The sequence below is a fragment of the Pagrus major genome, chromosome 4, assembly GCF_040436345.1.
Source record: "Pagrus major chromosome 4, Pma_NU_1.0".
Taxonomy (NCBI): domain Eukaryota; kingdom Metazoa; phylum Chordata; class Actinopteri; order Spariformes; family Sparidae; genus Pagrus; species Pagrus major.
This window is the reverse complement of record NC_133218.1, coordinates 11,007,754-11,027,780: the sequence shown is the minus strand read 5'-3', so window position 1 is coordinate 11,027,780 and position 20,027 is coordinate 11,007,754. Positions and strand designations below refer to the sequence as shown.

At 39.8% G+C, this 20,027-nt stretch overlaps 3 protein-coding genes across 4 annotated transcripts in view; 2 read left to right on the top strand and 1 right to left on the bottom strand.

Annotated features, from left to right (window-relative positions):
* Positions 1 to 1,427, top strand: part of LOC140994983 (transmembrane channel-like protein 3) — a 45,756-nt gene extending 44,329 nt beyond the window's left edge. For both annotated transcript variants that reach the window (XM_073464854.1, XM_073464855.1), the window contains one exon: positions 434 to 1,427. In XM_073464854.1, the coding sequence (XP_073320955.1) occupies positions 434 to 1,427 (994 nt within the window). The remainder of the gene's footprint in view (positions 1 to 433) is intronic.
* Positions 1,428 to 2,151: 724 nt separating this feature from the next.
* Positions 2,152 to 16,663, top strand: stard5 (StAR related lipid transfer domain containing 5). The gene is made up of 6 exons (XM_073465272.1): positions 2,152 to 2,654; positions 3,284 to 3,333; positions 9,309 to 9,441; positions 9,932 to 10,049; positions 11,243 to 11,336; positions 11,476 to 16,663. The coding sequence occupies exons 1-6, from the start codon at positions 2,565 to 2,567 to the stop codon at positions 11,624 to 11,626; spliced, it is 636 nt and encodes a 211-aa protein (XP_073321373.1). The 5' UTR covers positions 2,152 to 2,564; the 3' UTR covers positions 11,627 to 16,663.
* Positions 16,664 to 16,760: 97 nt separating this feature from the next.
* The window catches only part of il16 (interleukin 16), a 45,271-nt gene continuing 42,004 nt past the window's right edge, over positions 16,761 to 20,027 (bottom strand). The window contains exon 26 of the mRNA XM_073464235.1: positions 16,761 to 19,596. Within this exon, the coding sequence (XP_073320336.1) occupies positions 19,430 to 19,596 (167 nt within the window). The 3' untranslated portion in view covers positions 16,761 to 19,429. The remainder of the gene's footprint in view (positions 19,597 to 20,027) is intronic.

Genomic DNA, 20,027 nt, shown 5'->3' with positions numbered 1-20,027 from the left:
GTACTTGTAAGTTATGGAACCCTTTTGGCATGAAAATGTTGATTTTAAACCTGCTGAATATTGGCTTGAAAGGATCATCATACCAGTACTTTTTCGTGTTTAAAACCATTTTTGTACAAATTTGACATTACATCACAGCTGAACAAACCATACGTAATTTTTTGTTTTTTTTGGTGTGTTTCATTTTTCCATGCAGTCGTTAGTTGCATTCATTTCAGAATGTAACAGTCATTGAGACCTGTTCCAATATCGATGCCAGTAAACACCATTCCCTTTTTAATTTTGTCAAAAGAAAAAAATGTTATGCGGCAATGCAGTGCAGACATTTCACATCATGCTTTTAAACAGCTTTATGCAATGATAATATGCTAACAATGATGTTACATAATGATAAAATAAGCTGATTCTTATGTGTTGTCCTTTTTCATAACAGGCCTCCACCATTTCTTGGTGGCCCTAGTGGTACCTGCAGGTCCAAGTCCTACCACCACATGGCATACAATCACCCAGCTCGCTATTCTGACAACATCCACTCTGACCCCCTGTGCAGGAAGACCATACGCTCCTTACATCCTGTTGAAGCTGCAGGGATCATCACTGCACAGAGTTATGGAGGACGACGTGGTCATACCACCCGCTATGTGATCGTCAACGAGCACGAGCCCAGGAAGAAGCTGCTGCGCTCAGCTACACGGATCCCACGGCATTACCTCATGGAGGAGTCTGCAGAGATCCTGGAGCTGTACCCACGCAACATCAAACGCTACACACCCCGCACAACTCACCACCAACCGCATCCTCACCGGTCCCACCCTTCACAGCAGCATCTGAGTGAAGAAGAAGAAGAGGAGGAAGAGGGAAAGGGCAGGAGAAGGATGTCCATGGGGAAGGCTCATCGGCCCCGTTCCCTCTCGGACCTCCACCAGCCAGCACACTTCTACATCGGTGAGCGCGTGGAGAGCCACGTGCCCATGACTAAAGATGGCCGCACTGCTCGAGGAAGACATGGAGCACCAGACGAGGATGAAGAAGAGGATGCTGAAGGAGAAATGGACTGGGAAGAATTGGAGTCACATTCCCGGTTCCAGGCCAAAGCAGACCCTCTTCTTGTGCGAACCAGGCGTCATATCCATTCACCAGGCAGACACTATCAGTCCCCGGCCAGGGTCAGGCACATGGAGTCTTATGTGAAGCCCAAGACAAGACCAAAACTGGAGACCCCTCTGACTGAGTCTGACTCAGCCTCTCTGGCCTCGAGCAGTGACCAGCAGAACAGCAGCACTGACCAGTACATTCAGGTCATCCACAACAAAGAGCGCTATCTCAAGTCTGATGCCAGGCAAGGAAAGCTGCCCAAAAAGAGGTCCAAAACCTGCTTCGATCTAAATGTTACAGAGTCAAATGACCTGGTTTCCTCTAATGTATGACAGCTTTGCTAAAACTATGTATTCTGTTCAAATGTTTCTAAAAATATAATTGATGAATATATTATGCTACTGGGTGTTAATACATTGCATTGATAGCACAGCTCATTATAAATGTGATTTCTTTCTCCTATGTGTGTGGCCTTGTGTCATTTTAAAACAGTAGTGTTAGCTGATTAAATGGGTTATTGTAGCAATGTGTATAACAATAAAACCACATATCAGTGACACTGTTAATGTTGCATCAATATACAGCTCACATAATCACCTGCTTCTCCTGCAACCACAATAAAATAGTTGCATCACACGTTGATCCGACCTGGCCTGTGCCCTGAATAACAGCATTTCATCTGGAATGTGACCAGAAAATGACCACTACAATTCCCAGCATGCTTCGCTGCAAATGCGAGGACTCCAGCTGCAGGTGCTTGAAGTCAACCAGAATAGAAGAAGAAGAAGAGTCTGCTTTCAAAATAAAATATGTGGAACTTCACCCTCAGTTAAATATTGAGTTGTTATACAAACCAAAGGTGCAAGACTCGATGAAATCATCGGATACTATTGAACATTTGGTGAAAGTGTTATCATAGCACATGGTACATATTCATAAACGCTCGAGTTTGTGAATAGGGGTTTATTTTGAAAGCCGTAACCGGAAGCTAGTTTTTTTGGGATGAGTTGACGCCGCTGCAAACCATTCCCGTCGTATTTATTCATTCAACTGCCTCTGGATTTTACCGTTTTAACAGACACAGACGTCGGTTGTAGTGTGGCATTGAGGCAATTAGGTTTTATATATGACAGTATTTGACCGAGTTGTGGACGTTTTTTTCTATTCACATAAGTCGTAACTGCGAGCTAGCTGCTTGTTAGTCAACGATGCTGGCAGTGCGTAGCACGTTTCATTCATTTTGGCTAACGTTAGCTGTGTAGTGGCGGTTCACACTCACCTGAGCAGGTTTAGTTGTACTTGCTAACGTTAGGTAATGCTATTTCTTATATAGTCCAGCTACAGTGTGACTGTGATTTCCCTTGAGTACAGAGATAACAGTGTCGTGTGTCCACCTCTTGGCCGCTGTAACGTCAGCTAGTCCTCAGAGAATTAGGTTAACAAGATAGCTTTCACTTTTACCAGCTATTATGGATTATGAACATAAAGCCAATGCAGCGGCAGACTGCTTGATGAGCTACAAAAGGGATGAGTCCGGCTGGAAAGTCTGCAAGAAATCGGTAAATATTTGCTTTTGTTATTGTCTGACATAATATTGAATGATATGTAGCTGGGATCCACCTGTGCTGACACATGCCGGGTCTTTTGGTATAACGTTAGAGATCCGTCAGGTAGGTTCATTTGTACATGTGTCACATGATGTGGCCTTCCTCACAGACACCTGACAGGAAAGGGTTAAAAACTTTTACGAAACTTGAGGCTTAACTCTCCATTTGGCAAGCAAGTGTAAAAATATGCACAGTGTGTACTCTTGGTTTGTGGTTGGTCCGAACTGTGATGAAATCCACAATTTTAGTTTAGGTTTAGTGTTTGCAGGAGTGTGGACCAATTTAAAAAAAAATGGAAACTTCTAAAATAAATGTGTGCCTGGTTGGATTCACCACAGCGTCAGTGGCTGGTGGACAACGGTCAACCACTGGTGCATGATGGTTGACTGTCAGCTTGGTTTATCACTGACTGTAACCTTTTACACTTGCTCCTCAAGTAGAAATACAGAAGGATATAATGTTTATTTTGTGTTGTTTTGAAGTATGCAGTGTGTAGTGTCTGAGGGAACAGCATGTACCAGGGCAGTTGATGACACAAAGGCAAATGTTGCTCACTGTATATGTACTCTTTTCTTTGGCAGAACGACGTGGTTGTGTCGTGGCGTCCCTCGTCTGAGTTCCCCGGGAATGTGTGAGAGAACTCATCTTCTCTTTTTCTTTCTCATCTAGTTTTGTCAACTCAATGATGAAATCTGCAGACAGTAAATAAAAGAATACTTTGCTGTTCTGCAAGTGTTAAGTTTAGCACAAGGATAGCACTGATGTCTTATGCCTACAACTAAGAAAAAAGGTTTGTAATGCTATCTGTACTACATAGCATGATTGAAATCAAATAAAAGCCATTTGCAGCAAGACATCCCTCAGGAATGATTTTGTGACAGTAGTGGTGAGTCTGCATTGCGCAAATCACTGAGGCTTCTTTATTTTTTTTACAGAATATTAAAGCTGCTGTAAGTGTTGTTGCTGTTTAAGCTAACTTCCTGTGAGTTTTGCAGTTAACAATCAGCTCCCTTCTCTCTATGTCACCACATGAACGTGCAGTGGTAATTGCAAGACACAGAATCCTGCTCTCTGCAGTTCACAAATGGACAGGACCGCCTCTTTATTGGGTTCTCTGTCCTGATTGGATAAAATGGGCAGGGATACCAGAAAATTCAATTTCATTTACTGCATGAGCAGAAGGAGAGACATGGGTTACTGACCAAACACTCTATAACAATGATTACTTCTGGAATATAGATCTATTTAACACTTAATTTAATAAAAATGTACCTATGTGTACTTTAAAATAGTGTTAGCTGTTATCCGCTGCTCCCAGAAGGTACTGTTCATTTAAACGCCAGGACGCCTTGCACAGTATTTTACATACCTGTGGATGAATTTGAATCACATGACTTGAGAATAAATCTCTTACAACTTTATCAATTGGGATCAGAACAGAATAGGCTACGACATAAAATTTCAGTACATGGCAATGGAATTCGACTTTTATTTTCTAGCTCATTATATATCTTTTTGGATTATTATTATTTATTTATTTATTTATTCTTTCAGAAAAATTGTGCGTCAGTATGTTTAAAAGTCCAGTGTTTAGGGTTTAGAGGGGTCTATTGGCAGAAATGCAATATATTGTTCATAATTGTTTCATTAAAACTAACTAATTAACTGAAACTAATAACTGTTATGCTTTCATTACCTTAGAATGAGATCCTTATGTCTATAGAGGGAGAAGGACCTCTTCCAAAGGGTCTGCCATGTAGCACCACCATGTTTACTAGAGATGCATCGATTGCGATTTTCTTGGCCAATTAAAATTTCCATTTTTTCTTTTAAGTCAGAAAGTCTTTCTTTCTAAAAACTGTAAATGATGGCATACACAAACATTTTCTTCAAAACTGCACCAGGTTACAGAAACTTCTCTCACTCAAACAAATCTCAAAATAGCGTTCTTTTCCTGGACAGAGCTTTTTTGTACGAATAAAATCCAACCTAAAATGAATTTCAGTACATCTCACTTTATCTAAGATGTTGTAAGCTATTATTATAATTACAGTGACCTGTTAGTGAAATAGTCTAATTTGAGAAACAAATCAGATTTGCCTGCGGTGTGAACTTAGCTGTAGATGCTAACTCACTCATGTCCTTGTCCCTGACCTTTGTAGATTTTAACTGAGAAAGCCGAACTGACCTGTTACATCAAGGAGAGCGTACTGTTTTCTTGCTCCACTCCATTCACCAGTACTCGCCACACTGCATGGAAAAAGGGTGTTTCCTCCCCCCCGTACACGCCCGCTAACCTCACTAAAAAAAAACAGTCTGTAATGAGTCATTGGCAGTCCCTGCTGCTCGCTCTCTTACTCGACAAGCAATGTCCACGTACATACATCACCCATTGCCTTCTTTCTTACAGGGGCTATGCTACTGTTGTAACACAGCCCTAATACTATCATAGTACATTAGTTAAGTCGTTATTTAGGATATAATAATTTACCTGCATTTGATTGACAATTGGCCGTGTCGACTGCACTGGCCACAAGTAGCATGAAAGACGAATGCACAGCCAGCTACTTTTAGCATGCTAACACCAAATGGCAAATCAGCATTATAAGATTACTGCAAATGTCTTACCTGACGCATGCTAATGTCATGCGTTTGGCACAGATGGCCCATAAATGACAAACCCAACACTGGCTTTAGCCCTCCTGTTGTCTTCGGGTCTTTTTGACCCGCTTTCAAAAGTCAATATGTCAGAACTTTGGTTTTCTTCCATATAATTGCCTCAAAATTACATGGATGGTTCCATACTATGCTCTTTGTCAAATTAATTATGACTATTTTTTTTAAATTATGTGTGTTTTATTAAAATTTATAGCATCTGTGGTCTTCCCACGTCAATTTGACCCAACCACATTTAGTGGTGCAATGGGTCACACTATTGCGCTTTCCAGCACAATGAACATACATACACGCACACACACACACACACACACACACACACACACACACACACACACACACACACACACACACACACACACACACAGATACACACAACTTCAAAGCTACAGATGTGTAAACCTAATTTCATCACAACTTCTGATCTACCTACATGGGGCTACACACGCACACACACACACACACACACAGATACACACAACTTCAAAGCTACAGATGTGTAAACCTAATTTCATCATTACTTCTGATCTACCTACATGGGGCTACACACGCACACACACACACACACACACACACACACACACACACACACAGATACACACAACTTCAAAGCTACAGATGTGTAAACCTAATTTCATCACAACTTCTGATCTACCTACATGGGGCTACACACGCACACACACACACACACACACACACACAGATACACACAACTTCAAAGCTACAGATGTGTAAACCTAATTTCATCACAACTTCTGATCTACCTACATGGGGCTACACACGCACACACACACACACACACACAGATACACACAACTTCAAAGCTACAGATGTGTAAACCTAATTTCATCATTACTTCTGATCTACCTACATGGGGCTACACACGCACACACACACACACACACACACACACACACACACAGATACACACAACTTCAAAGCTACAGATGTGTAAACCTAATTTCATCACAACTTCTGATCTACCTACATGGGGCTACACACGCACACACACACACACACACACACACACACACACACACACACACACACACACACACACACACACGCACACACACACAATGACCTCTAACACTCACTCACACAACACACACACACACACAACTTCAAAGCTACAGATGTGTAAACCTAATTAACCTAAAGAGAGGAGGACAACAGAAAAAATTTTAAATGGTTTCAAAAATATATATAAATATCCTAACTAAACTTTGACATATACCAGTCTGTGCATCAACATATGTGCCTCTGATCCTAACTAGAGTCAAAATAATTCATAATTCCTGCTTTTTTACTCAAAAAATAGGTATAATTCCATGGAAATTAGGTATATTATATCATACATTACAAAAATGTATGTAAAATTTGTGGTAATGTGTTGGAAACAAGTTGACTAAAAGGTATAACACAGAATTGTGTTATCATTTTATACTTCATGCTTTATAAAACAGTCAAACAAGACCGGGTCAATTTGACCCGGGAGGACAACAGGTGTGGCTATTTGCTGCCATTCAAAAAAATTAAGTGGTTTCAAAACAATATCCTGACTAAACTTTGACATATACCAGTCTGTGATATTCCATCTACTTGTGTGCCTGTGATCATAACCATAGTGAAAATAATTGAGAATTTCTGCTTTTTTTTACTCAAAAATGAGGTATAATTTTATGTAAATGAGGTCTATCATACCATAAATTACAATGAAAATATATGTTAGATATGTAAGATATATGTTCACTAAAAAGTTGAAACAAAAAAATTTGGTGATCATTTCATACCTCACGCTTTATAAGCAGTCAAAACAGACCGGGTCAATTTGACCTGAGAGGACAAAAGGTGCGTAGTAAATGGGAAGACAATACGAGGGTTAGAAAGTATCTTTCATATCTTTAGTGGCCATAGGGGATGAGACGAGGGGTGTTCAGTCAGTCGCATTCTGCAACCTCAATGTTTAATGCCTCAAAATCCTACACACTGGATCTTTAAGGATGATGTGGTCTAAAATCATTAACCAATTGGTATCAGTAATTAATAGGGATGTACGATATTCATCACAATATTAAAAAAATAAAAATAAAAAGATGACTTGAACAATATCCCTTTATAATAACTGTGATGTGTACAGTTTTTATTATTTGTATGCAGTTTATGTTTTTAATTTTGTAAGTCTTTCCTTCTTAAGTAAAATAAAGGTAGCTGATCATTACCTACGCATTGTAAAAAGTAGCCAGTGGATTGAACAATTACAAAACAATACAGCAGCAAGTAGCAGTCCCTCCCTCCCTCTGGTTGTACAGCGGGACTACCAGGGCACAGTTTAATTATAAAACTCTTACGTGTGTAAAAAACAGCTGTTGCTAAGTATCTAAATGAGACTACAGCTACTCACTAGTCTGTCTTTACTGGCCGACTTTAGTTACAAACTATTCTAACTAACTTTACAACTTGTACACTGATGAATTTATATTAATGTATGTATAGTACAGTGTAGTAAGAAGCTTAGTGGTGGTGACATTTAAGTCATGTGACCGTGATGTAGTCTGTTTATAGCATTAAACATTAGCTTTTTACTGCTACAGATTTGAATTACATTTCAAAAATCACAAAGTGGTGTTCATCTGTGAAGATTATCCTGATGAACAAAACCTGTAAGTATCATAAACTTGTTTGTCACAGAGAATATTTTCAGCGATATTCCAAAATCCGGTTTAAAAAAATCCCACAGGCTTTTTGACGATTTTTGACCAACGGAGCCAGCCAATCACAGGCAGAGTAGGGCAGGTCTTATGAGAACGTCCACATGATAGGTTGGTAAGTATCGTCACAGTAGCGCGGCATTTCTTTATCGCAATATTGTGAAACTCGTTGTATCCTTACATCCCTAGAAATGAGCCATGTAGAGTAGAAGAAGTGTACTGTTTATCTGTGTGCAGGGGTTAAATCAGGGCTCTCAAACTCAAATTAGCTTGGGGCCACTGCTGGTATTGTCATCTCTTAGGAGCGCCTCTACAGCACTCTGTACTACAAGAAAGCACAATATTTCTGAAAATTCAGGTTTAATCTCCATTATTAACATATTAATACAAAAGACAAACAGCCGTAGTATACATTTTTATGTGATTAGCTTTTATCATTTTCCCTACTCTTAAACAACTTATCAAAACTGTGCACTGAACTAACAAATGAAATACATTTGTACTTTATTTCTTGCCACACACCTGGCAGCACTCCTGCTCATATCGTCTTCATATTTAACACAAAAAATGGCAACAGAAGTAAACATCTTTATGCACATTAGTTTTAAAATTGCAGTTTTTTCCTTAAAAAAAACGTATTTAAACCTTGCACCAGGCTTGCCAAGGTTGTCAGTGTTCCCGGTTACACGGTGGTTGGGCTTACACTGGTTACAGTACTTGCCCACCGCTCCATTGTCATTTTACTTGTTAAAAAAAAATCAATAGTCCGACGACAGACACTCAGATTACAAACTGCTGGTGGCGTCTACTCCAGCAGCAGATGCAGCAGCGGGGCCAGCAGCAGAGTCACAGCTCAGAGTAACAGGAGTCACATTTAACTTTTAGCTGGGAGAGAGTTAGGAGAGCTGACTACAAAAGGCAATGGTGGAGGATTTGATGTCAAAGCGAAAAGCAAAAGCTCCTGTTTGGCAATATGTCAGTTTTAAACTCAGTCATAATGAAGAACCTGATAACGTTAATGAGGGAAAAGGAGTTGTTACCTCACTGAGAAGTTGGAGGTGTGCAGCCTGTCGCCTGCAGCTCTTCATCAAACAGCTCCTTCTTGTTCATTTCTCCCACAGACTGAATGAAAGTTTGAGACCCCTGGTATAAATCATTGTCCTGTAGTACCTTAATAATCCACTCTCCTGACTGTTCTATTGTCTGACTTCCTCTGCAGTTATAAGGGCGAGGGCATTGTCAGCGGCAGCCCGGAGAAAGTGTGGGAATGTCTGAAACCAGTGCCCAACGGGCTCAGGGTCAAGTGGGACAACAACGTCAAAAGGTTTGAGCTTTTGGAACAAATCACTGAGGTGTGTAACTAATTTCTCTCTTCTGGTTTGTCATGATCACTCTGTATTAGTTAACCCAGTTTTCACTCCATATAGTTGTCAGATTTCTTTTGATTTCCCTCAGGGAATGTGTGAATTATTTTTAGAGCTGCACTGGGTGTCTTGACATATTGGTGGCTTCTGAAACTGCAATGTCAGAAATTTAGTAGGGTCATGTCAAGATCTGTTAATAAAGCAGTAACCCAGTAAGGTTATTAAAGCATGAGGTATGTGTGTATACAAAACACACTAAAGGAAGACAAGGGGCAACTTTCACTTATCTTTGCTTGTGATTACTTTTTGCTAGTTACCATTGCCAGCCTGATCAATTAGTATGAAACCACATCTTTAAAAATCAGCCCAGTGCAGCTTTAAATGCATACACATGATACCAGAGGTGATGTCCATTTTTGCTTTTGCTTTGTTCGACTTGGTCTTTGAGTACATTCCCTTGTCTCCCATTCTTGTGCAGGACATCTCTATCTGCCGAACAGTCACGCCTTCAGCAGCTATGGGTATCATAGCTCCACGAGACTTTGTAGATGTTATTTTAGTTAAGCAATACGAAGATGGCACCATTTCATCAAATGGTGCGTAATGACTCATTCTTGTCTCCTCTACTTCCTGTTCTTGTTTCTTTTGTACTTTCTCAGATTTATTGTGCCATGGAGTAGGGACTGGACTGTTTTTATTTACAGGAGTGATTGTGGATGCAAGGTTTAAGATTTTACTCAGCTGGGGATACACTACAGGCCTGAACAAACAAATAGATTATGTGTCACATGCATTAATGTTATTCCATCTTTCAGTGTTGGTATCACCCAACAATTAAAGAATTGTACTGATCTCATTTCCATTAGATATATATAGACCAGGTACATGTGTTTATTACCAAAACCTTTGTCCACCTGTTTCCACAGTTGGGGAAAAAAATTGAGAACTTAGCAAAAAATTTGAAACACAGGAGAGAGAACTATATAGATCAGACTTAGAATTTTTTTTTCTTCACTTGCCTCTCAGGGCTTCCGAACTTTGTCTTTCAATGTCCTGTGCAAACAAATCTCCCCGGCACTCAGGTGGCCACAGTGTCCCTGGCTGGCAGACAGGACAATCTATCAGTCTGTCAACCTCAACATGAATGTATTGTCTGTTAATCTCAGTTTTGAACAGTGCGTGCCCATTTTGTCTGGCAGTGGCTTGTGCCACTAGTGTTATGCTATATTGTAGAGTTAATATTGTTGTGTTTTTTTGGGTTGCTCCGAAGTGATCTTGGTAAAATCTTGTCTATAATTGGCCTAGTGGAGGCAGGTAGTGTGTCCTCAGTGTCAGGCAGCACATACAGTAAGATACATCTGATCCTAAATTCTGTGTCTTCAAGGTTTCACCAGGGGAATCCAGTAAAACGCCTTCAGCCAGCCCACATAGACCAGCCACTGTAACGTTTAAAGGAATAGTTTGCCTTTTTGTGAATACACTTATTTCATTCCTGGCAGAGAGTTAGATTAGATGATTTATACACTTCACATATCTATCCATTCATTGTGGGACTACAGCCAGGAGACGGTTAGCTCAGTTTAGCTGAAGCTTCATAGTGAATAGACACATATGAGAACAATATTGGTCTTCTCATCTATTTCTCAACAGCAAAGTAAATACATGTATTTACCAAAAGGCCAGATGTTCTCTCTGTTGAAAGGAAACCCAGCGGCTCTGGTTAGACAACAGCCCCTCACAAGATCAATATCATGTAGAGAATCACATGTTCTTTGTGTCATGTCAACAGCCACCAACGTGATTCACCCGGGCTGTCCTCCCCAGTCCGGCTACGTGAGAGGATTCAACCATCGATGTGGCTGTGTTTGTGTCCCCATCTCAGGGTAGGTCCAAACACACTGAACATGTGCAGTGTGTGTTTGTAGAGGATATGCTGGCTATAGTCCATCTTCACTGTGTTACTTTTGCGTCTCTTCTGTGCATCACATTTTATCTTGAGTGTTTCTTCTACTTCATTTGCAGAGAGCCCAACAAAACCCAGGTGTTCAGTTTCTTTCAGACGGATCTGGGTGGCCTCCTCCCTCGCTCCGTCGTCGACTCGTTCTTCCCCTCCAGCATGGCTGAGTTCTACGGAAACCTGGCCAAGGCTGTCAAATCACTCAAGGACCTTTGACAACAAGAGCTAAGAAACCTACCTTCAGACCTGAGGCCTGCGGACTGATGAGGCCAAATGTTCATTCCATTTTACACTGAGATTATCAAACAATTGCATCTTTTAAATAGGTCCAATCCACAATTTCTGTTTAATGTACCTTCCTCTGTTCCTTTGTTACTGCAGGAGGAATCCAGTAAATCTTCAGTAGTCAGCCTCCTTATTTAAAAGCAGTGAAAACATTTGAAAAGTCCCACAGTAAGAATGAGGGCTTGCATTTGACAAATCCTGAAACTTAAACTCCGTCTCTTTACATCCCAATCGGTAGGATGAATTTATTTTCTCCAATCTAAAGATGGAAAATCTATATTTGTACATGTGCTTAACATACAGAATATGTTTACTTTCTACCCGAATGATGAGACAACAGACATTTCCTCTCCTTATAATTGCATACTTCAGTGTGTACTGTAAACATGCATGTTGCATGGACCTTATTTACCCTATGCTGGTATCAGATTATTGGTTTGGAGTTCTGACTCATACCTCATATTTAGTTGTTTGTGTTGTACTTGAAATGCCATAGTTTAACTCGTCTCCGCTCACCTGTAAACCATGAAGATCTTGTATCAGCTAACTGAAGCACAGGTGGGAAGGCACAGGTGGCCTTTTTAAACAAAGGCAGCTTTTTTCTTTCTAAAAGAACGCCTTTGAACAGGACAAGTTTTATTGTGCACTATTGAGCAGAAAAGTGTCTTCCCCTTTTTTCATGGCATTCGTTTCTAAAGGACATTTCCCTTTCCCTTTTTTTCTTTATGTACAAAACAAAGTCCTTATTCAGTTTTAAGATTTGAATCAAACCAGCTTCCTGCAGTTTGTCTCACAAGTTCAGCAGAGTCTCACCATTCTAGAGAGACTGTTTCAGCCAGCTCCTCCAAACCTTTTTGACTATCTTGGCTTACAAAGGAAGACAACAGCTAACACTGGGTTTTCCAGGTCTGCTACTAGCCCTTTCTTAATCAATGGCATGTGATGTGGGGGAAAAATCCCATGTAACATGGACAAATGCCAAGCACATATTTTAAGATACAATTAGATACAATTGTTGTTGTTGTAGTGAAATGAGGTCACTGCATGTGTAAAATAACATGATTTAGGATCTTAAATAATTAAGTCAGTAGGCCATTTTCCATAGCTGATGCTGGTAAAGTGAGCACTGGGAAGAGTGTTTGATATCTGTGGTCCTTTGTACTGTGAGAGAGGTTCAAAGATGGTGGTTGGCCAACGATACCCTGGACTTACATCTTAGCCTGTGAATCCGTAGGTGTTACCATGTTATAGTCTACATACATCAAACTTGATGTCGCACCCAAGTTGATGTCATGTAGCGTGGCTTGCAAAACTTTATAAGACTGCTGAATTCTCACTCTGTAGGCTATATAAAGCAGGTGAAGTTTCCTGGCAACATAATTTTGAGATGGACAGGTATGTGGACAGACTCTAAAATCCACATATGTCATGTGCTGGAATATGTTGTAGACGTAGTCCATTTGTTATTGTCCAGGTCCAGTACATACAGTATTTATCAGTTTATCATAAGGTGAGCTCACTGCCTGCACATTGATAGTTTTATATGGGGAAATGTACTTGTGAAAGCAGGCGCTGATGGGAGTATTTTTACTTGTCCAGATAAGAGCAGTCTTTAATTCTTGCGTAACACTTACAGACACTCAGAGGTCCCTCCACACTGTATCCTGTCGTCGTTTTTTTAACGTAAAGACTTTTTCAGGTCAGACACAGTCTCTCCTCTGTACCTGCGCACTAAAATCAGTCTTACAGCACTTGAAAGAAAATCATCTAACATCATGTCCGTATTTAATAACTTAACAATATGCCAGTTGCTACTGCATTATATTTACATAAATGTTATATACAAATGTTAGTTAATCCACAACTGCCAGAATCCTCATCAGGTACTCAGAAAAAAACACAAAAGTACTGTAACATACCAGTTTTAATGTTCACACACTGAGGCTCTGTTAGCTCAAATGCTTCTTGTTGGTGGTTTGAAGGACACTGTAAGCCTTCCCTTTAATCCATCTTCATTAAGGTTCAAGTGGACACTTCCTTATTGATGACTTATGGATTTTCTCACTGAACTGACTGGATAAAATATATATTGCTTGAGCATATTCAGAACTTTGTTAAGAAATCCCTCAGTATGAAATGAATGAAGATGAGTATCTGAGTCAGGGAAGGCTGGATGAAGGATCTGATTTTGAACTGTTTGTCTACCCACCTTCTCCAGAGCCTTTGTGTGTATGATAAGCCATACAGGGTGACATGTTTTAACTAGTCTTTTTTAAGTATCAGCATTCCTTTTAAAATGTTTTGGCGCTTTACCTGTAACATCGTTTTACCTCACAGTGCAGCCAGTTATCTTTTATTAAAGACCTCTCAAATGCATTCCACCATCTCCAAGTCGTACGAGCTTGAGAGATAATTGCTAACGTGGATGTAAAAGCATTTTAATCTGTGTAATGTTTAAATGGACCCAGATGTTTTATTTTATTACATTTCTTTTTTAGATTGTCTCAATGTACATACAGGTAGGTGCTGAAGTAGAAGAAACACCCAATTACATGAGGAATACAAAGTGAATCAATACTGATCACCTTTTTGACTTCCTGAGCCCATTTCTACCTTTAACATGTGATCATTAACTAATTACTTTATCTGGATAAAGACATTTCTTGCATTCTGCATGCATTACTCATGTTTTTTCTTGACCCATATACAAATACAGATGGCATCCTTAAAAGGCAGTTCCAGTATTTTTAAACCCATGTTCCCAATGTTGACACATTTTGAACTGTAAATTATTCATACTTACCAAAAGTTTTGGAATCAGTCCAGTTGACCGTTTTAACCTCTGGGTACTCTGTCAAAGTTAGTTCCACTGCCAGTGCTTGTTATAGCCACTGACAGGCTGAGTGTCTGACAACATTACAGAAATGATTCCTATGGAGCTAAACCTTTGTGTTAAATTCTCAGTGCTATGTTGTAGGAAACTTGACTTGTTTCGGTTTGTTGAAGATGTTTCACCTCTCATCCAAGAGGCTTCTTCAGTTTCACCTTGTCTTAAAGCAACACTAGGTAGTTTGGACTCATTACTACCCCCAGCTGGTTGAGAAGCGCAATTATCTGTTACCAGTGTCGTAAATACTGTCACTGTATGAGCATCCCTGGGGAAAATGAATACACGTGAATTTGTTTAGTAACGTCTGAAAATATAACTATGTTTTCGGGAGTTACTAAATACAATCGCAAGTTGACGTTGTGTTTGGCGTAATAACTACAACCAACTCGGTACGACAACAGTAAGTAGCATGCTAACGTTACCGATAACAACAATAGCCTAACGTTACCTCCCGACCACACTGTTCAACAATTACGTTGATTATCTGCATGAACTAAGGACTCTGCAACTTTTCAAGACAAGACGTTCATAGTGTTTTAGTAAGTTAGTCATCGTTTACAGTCACTACATGAACACGTGCAAGCTATTGAAACGGACAGCATTAGGTTATCTCCCGGCTTTATTACGGTTATAAACTGTGGACATATAGTGCCCCAGTGAACACCACATAACAACAAATCAACTCAAAGTAAAAGTCGGTAAGATAATAAATATGTATATATGTAATATATGACTTACAAATCCAGTAGCATCAAGGCTAGGTCGCCATCAGTCTTGAAACCCATTTCTTCTCTCAGCTCCACCGAGTGTAAGCTGGTTCAATATTAATCCGTGTCCGGGCTCTGTTCTATCACTTTCTCTTTTTCTTTTCTTCGTCTCCTCAGTCAATACCTTCTTGGCTTTTTTAGCTGGCTCGGCCATGGCGTTGGTTTATGAAAAATCCAAGTAGCTGCTGGCTAAATCCACCGACGAATAAACGTGTGACGTACATGCCGTAAAGCAGGTTGCACTAGATGCCTTTACGTCAGATTGGTTCCTACCTGCTCTGAGAAGTTACACAGTGCGGTTTCTGCCGGCACGACCCCCCTCAGGCTGCAGAGACGTCACCATTCATCCTATTAACCGTTTTTCTACCACTTAGCTGAGTTTAGAAACATTATTTTAAGGTCGAAAAACTACCTAGTGTTGCTTTAAAACAACATTATGTAACTTTGACGGTTGGAGTTGTCCCAAAATATCATCTTGCAGCTATCAGTCTAGGCAGTCTACTTGACCAATTCTAACACTTTTGGTTTAAAAATACTGGAATTCCCCTTTAATACTCGATGGAATTTGGGTCCTTATCCAGCTCACAGGGAACACCTGCTGGGTCGTCTCTGTGAGGACTGCTGCTGAAAGTTGTGACTTACTGTATCTGCAGAAGCACCAGCACCTCTGTCACTATCTTCCCTCTAGTTACTAAACATGTTTGGAGTCACCCTCTTCACTACAGTCCACTGACAGAAAATACAACTCATCAGTGGGAAAATGTAATTTCTTTGAAAATTGGCAGCATGTGATCCTGTATTGATTTTCACTTTGTGTATATTCTGACCTCAGTGAACGTTGACCAACAGCGTACTGTATCCACAATGACAAGGTGGTCAAAGAGCATGTAAACTATGGCGGAGCCAATCCTGGTTGATCCCTTTAAGCACTAAATTGTGACTGTGGTGGACTTTTTGACCACCAATGAGACCAAATTTTGTGTTTTGTGATTGAGATTCAGATACCGATCCAAAGTTTCCTTATGTGCATTGTTCTGACAACTTGTGCTCCAACAACCAGTTCAGACATTTCTTGTGTCCTGTGTCACACTGATCACACAGCGTCCTGGCTAATTTAATGACCGGTACAACAGAATATATTTAAAATGATACACGTCAAATGTTGATCATTTACTGCTCTTATGAGAGCTGCTGTTGCCCTTAACATGGAGTTTTACATGTCTTGTCAGACCACATGAAACTGTTTATATTGTACTGTTCTGCACCCAGTTAATTTGTATCTCACCAGCATTAAAATGATTAATAGGAACATCATGTTGTCCACCACTTGTCTTCTTCTTTAGCAGTAGATCACACTTCAAACATTTAAAACCATCTACAGTTGTGGAGAAAGAAACATCACTCAGAGTTTCAGTTTTCAACAGTTTTATTCAAGTTTTTGAATTCTTACAGCAGATGTATCACTTCTGTGACTCTGACATCTGTTCTTTAAGCGTAGAAAACATTTGTTTTGTGGTTGCATACAAAGACATTCTCTGCACAACAGGACATTTCTAGCACTGAAAAAAATTTGAACACAAGTTACATTGTGTAGAGAAATTATTCTCACTCAGAATATTTGAATTTGAGCAACAAACGTGTTCAGGGCTGGATCAAATAGAACAAAATGCACATTTGCCCTTTGCTTACAGTCTCATTGATATTATTGTGTGCTTTTGTGGAAATAAACATGCAAATACATCCACAGTATTGAACGCAGAAAGCGCTGAGAGAATTTCTCTACATAATTTCATGCATGTACTTGGAAAAAAATCTGTGCTTAAATTGTCCCATTGCGTGCTCAGGATTCAGACACAAAACCGTAACATTCTAGTTGAGTTTGGTTTGACCGAACTTTGTATTTAGGCAGGAGAGTCAAACTCAAAGTCAACCAAAGTGCATTCTACGGTTTAATCTTCTGATTTTACATATACAGTACCACTGCTAAGAAAAATAGACCTTTAACATATATAATTCTCTTCTTTTATACGCGACTCCATTTTAGTACAAGAGCATCAAGGCAAAACTAGTGAACACCTGTACTTCAGACACATGTCAACCTTCATTAGTCCAGATTGATCCAGTCCAATCTGGTTGCTGGGCTTCTGTGTTGAGTTGCGTTGGTCTGTACAGTGTGTAGCTTTTACTGTGTCTATCTCCTGTAGTTCTTTCTTTCTCCCTCGCTTGTGCAAATGTCTGATTTAAATCAGACTGAACCATTTTGTAGACTTCACGACTGATTTGTAAGCCAGCTGTTGTAGCGAGGAGGAAAATAATCAGAGACCGCCTGCATCTCATTAGCTAAAGTCAGGCTTTCATGAAACTTGGCTCACATGGCTTGATTTGTGTCTTGTTGTTTAGGGCTGTCATGGCTGGAGTGGATAAAACTGCTTAATATCATAACTGTGGTATGAAATAAGATTTGAAATATGTTTCCTCCAATGTAATGTTCAAAGCTTTTTACTAATATTTTTTAAATAGTGTTTTACAATGGAAGTTTTACTGCCTTTTTACTTAACCGTAGTTTTGACTGTTATACACTTAATACACTATGTATTTTAAGAGAATAATGCACTCACCACCTCTTTCTCAAGATAGTGAAGTTGAACGAAAAATATCTTCCAATGAGACAAAAAAAGCCTTAAGCCATTTCTTCAGCTATGGCTGCGGCAGGTGTAATGATGAAAAAGTAAAACCAAGTACTGACTAGTTTGCACAATGAAGCTATCGAATCAATTCATATATATTACATTTTACCACTTTATGCTCATGACAACATAGCAATTAAACATATTTTAATATTATATGAAAAGGTTGTCAAAGGCGACACAGTCAGTGGGATCGAGTATACCCACATATCTCTATGTAAAATTGAAACAAGGCTGCATTAAATCAGAGCAGATAGGGTGTCCATGTCCTGACAGTCCAATCTGCCTGTAGCACTGTGCTTTCTTACTGAATAGCATCCAGGGTGTAAACAGCAGGCTAGCGGCTGTGTTTGGTAATTAGGTGCCTCAGATTTAAAAATTAATTCCTTCATATTAATAAAGTATCACATTTGTTACATTAGTCCTTGCACCATGAACACTTTCTGCTTCATTAGATAATGTTTCAGGAATACTGGCTTGTGCTGCACACATACATCACTGTGGACTCCAACACAGGTCACATTAACAGTGGGAAGTCTTATCTAAATGAGCCACTATGATTTCCTGCAGTTTTGTGTTCATTTTGATGAAAACATATGGATATACTTAGGATCTGAGTCTTTTTGCCTGTTGAACACCATTGTTTATGTTTGACATGATCCAGAGCACAATTTTAGTAATACAAGGACAGCAGTTGGCCATTCGTGAGAGCATGATTTATTTATTTGTATGCACAGATTTCTACTGAGGGTGAAAAACTACTGACGGTTATTCACAGGAAACTATCTGCACGGCTAGTTACCAGTGTGGGTAAGTGAGAAAATTGAGGTTTTGTTTTTTTATGGGCTGAACTGACCCTTTAATAAACTTTTCTATCTGGTCAGAAATGTGACATACTGTATACATAATCAAAATTCATGCAGAAGTTGTTCTCTGAACCACTTTGTCAAATGTGGGCTGATCCCTGATTTCTATGAGAGTGTTCAAGGTGCACTATGTAAGAATTTAAGTTTAACACATTAAACAAATTAATTAAAATGAACAGAATGTCGACAGAATAATACTTGTGATGTGTTGTGTTGCAGAGATATCTATTGAAGTTAGCATGCTAGCTAGCCCTGAGCCACTCTGTACCTCATGAGGTGATAGTCCGATAGTAAATAACACTAACACTACCCCCGTACTCTGAACTCCCAGTCCAGGCAGAGTCACTAGCTGCACAGCTAACTGAGCTAAGCAGCTAATGCCAATTACAGTTAGCAATTACTCTGGTGATGTGGTGCCCCCTATTTGTTTGGAGTATGAATTCTACATGTGGCCAATTCTTAAATATTGCACCTTTGAAAAAATGCAGACATCTCTTCATTTGTCAGCGGCTCCCAGCAGCTGTTCATTCAGCCCCGCCCTGCCTCCTCCTGATCATCACTGTGACTGGTCCTTCAGGTAAACTCTTGATCAGGTTCCAGGCCTCAAAGCGAGTCATGTCCTGCAGATTGATTCCCTGGACCTGCAGCAGTGCATCTCCTTGCTGCAGACCCCTCTGCTCTGCTGCTCCACCTGACACACACACACACACACACACACACACAAATTACATATTTGTTTTGATTATTTTTTACTTAGTGAAATGTTCCTACAGACCTCTTTTTCATTTCACCAAAGCCAAATGAACCAGAGATTAAAACTGTGACCTAGAATTCATTGGGAAGTTTCAGTAGTTTACAGTTTCACATAGTTGCTCCATTGACAGACGTGACACTTCTGCTGCAGCACTCATGTCTGTCGCAGCTTCCTTTCCTAGTTTTGAAAATAGCTGCACTCCAACAATGAACACATCCCCTCCTCCTTTAAGAAAATCAAGATGTCTGAATTACGTTTCGTTTCTGTGGTAACATTCATTCACAGTGCTTCCCTCAGAAAATTTAAAAAGCTGATAGTTGATTAGTGATGGTCAATATGAAAGCATAACTTATTAACTGACTGGGAAT

Excerpts from the sequence above, each read along its gene's own strand:
- stard5 (XM_073465272.1), top strand. The coding sequence starts at position 2,565 with ATGGATTATGAACATAAAGCCAATGCAGCGGCAGACTGCTTGATGAGC. Across the intron at positions 3,334-9,308 it reads TCTGAGTTCCCCGGGAATGT|TTATAAGGGCGAGGGCATTG; the intron begins GTGAGAGAACTC and ends CTTCCTCTGCAG. Across the intron at positions 9,442-9,931 it reads TTTTGGAACAAATCACTGAG|GACATCTCTATCTGCCGAAC; the intron begins GTGTGTAACTAA and ends ATTCTTGTGCAG.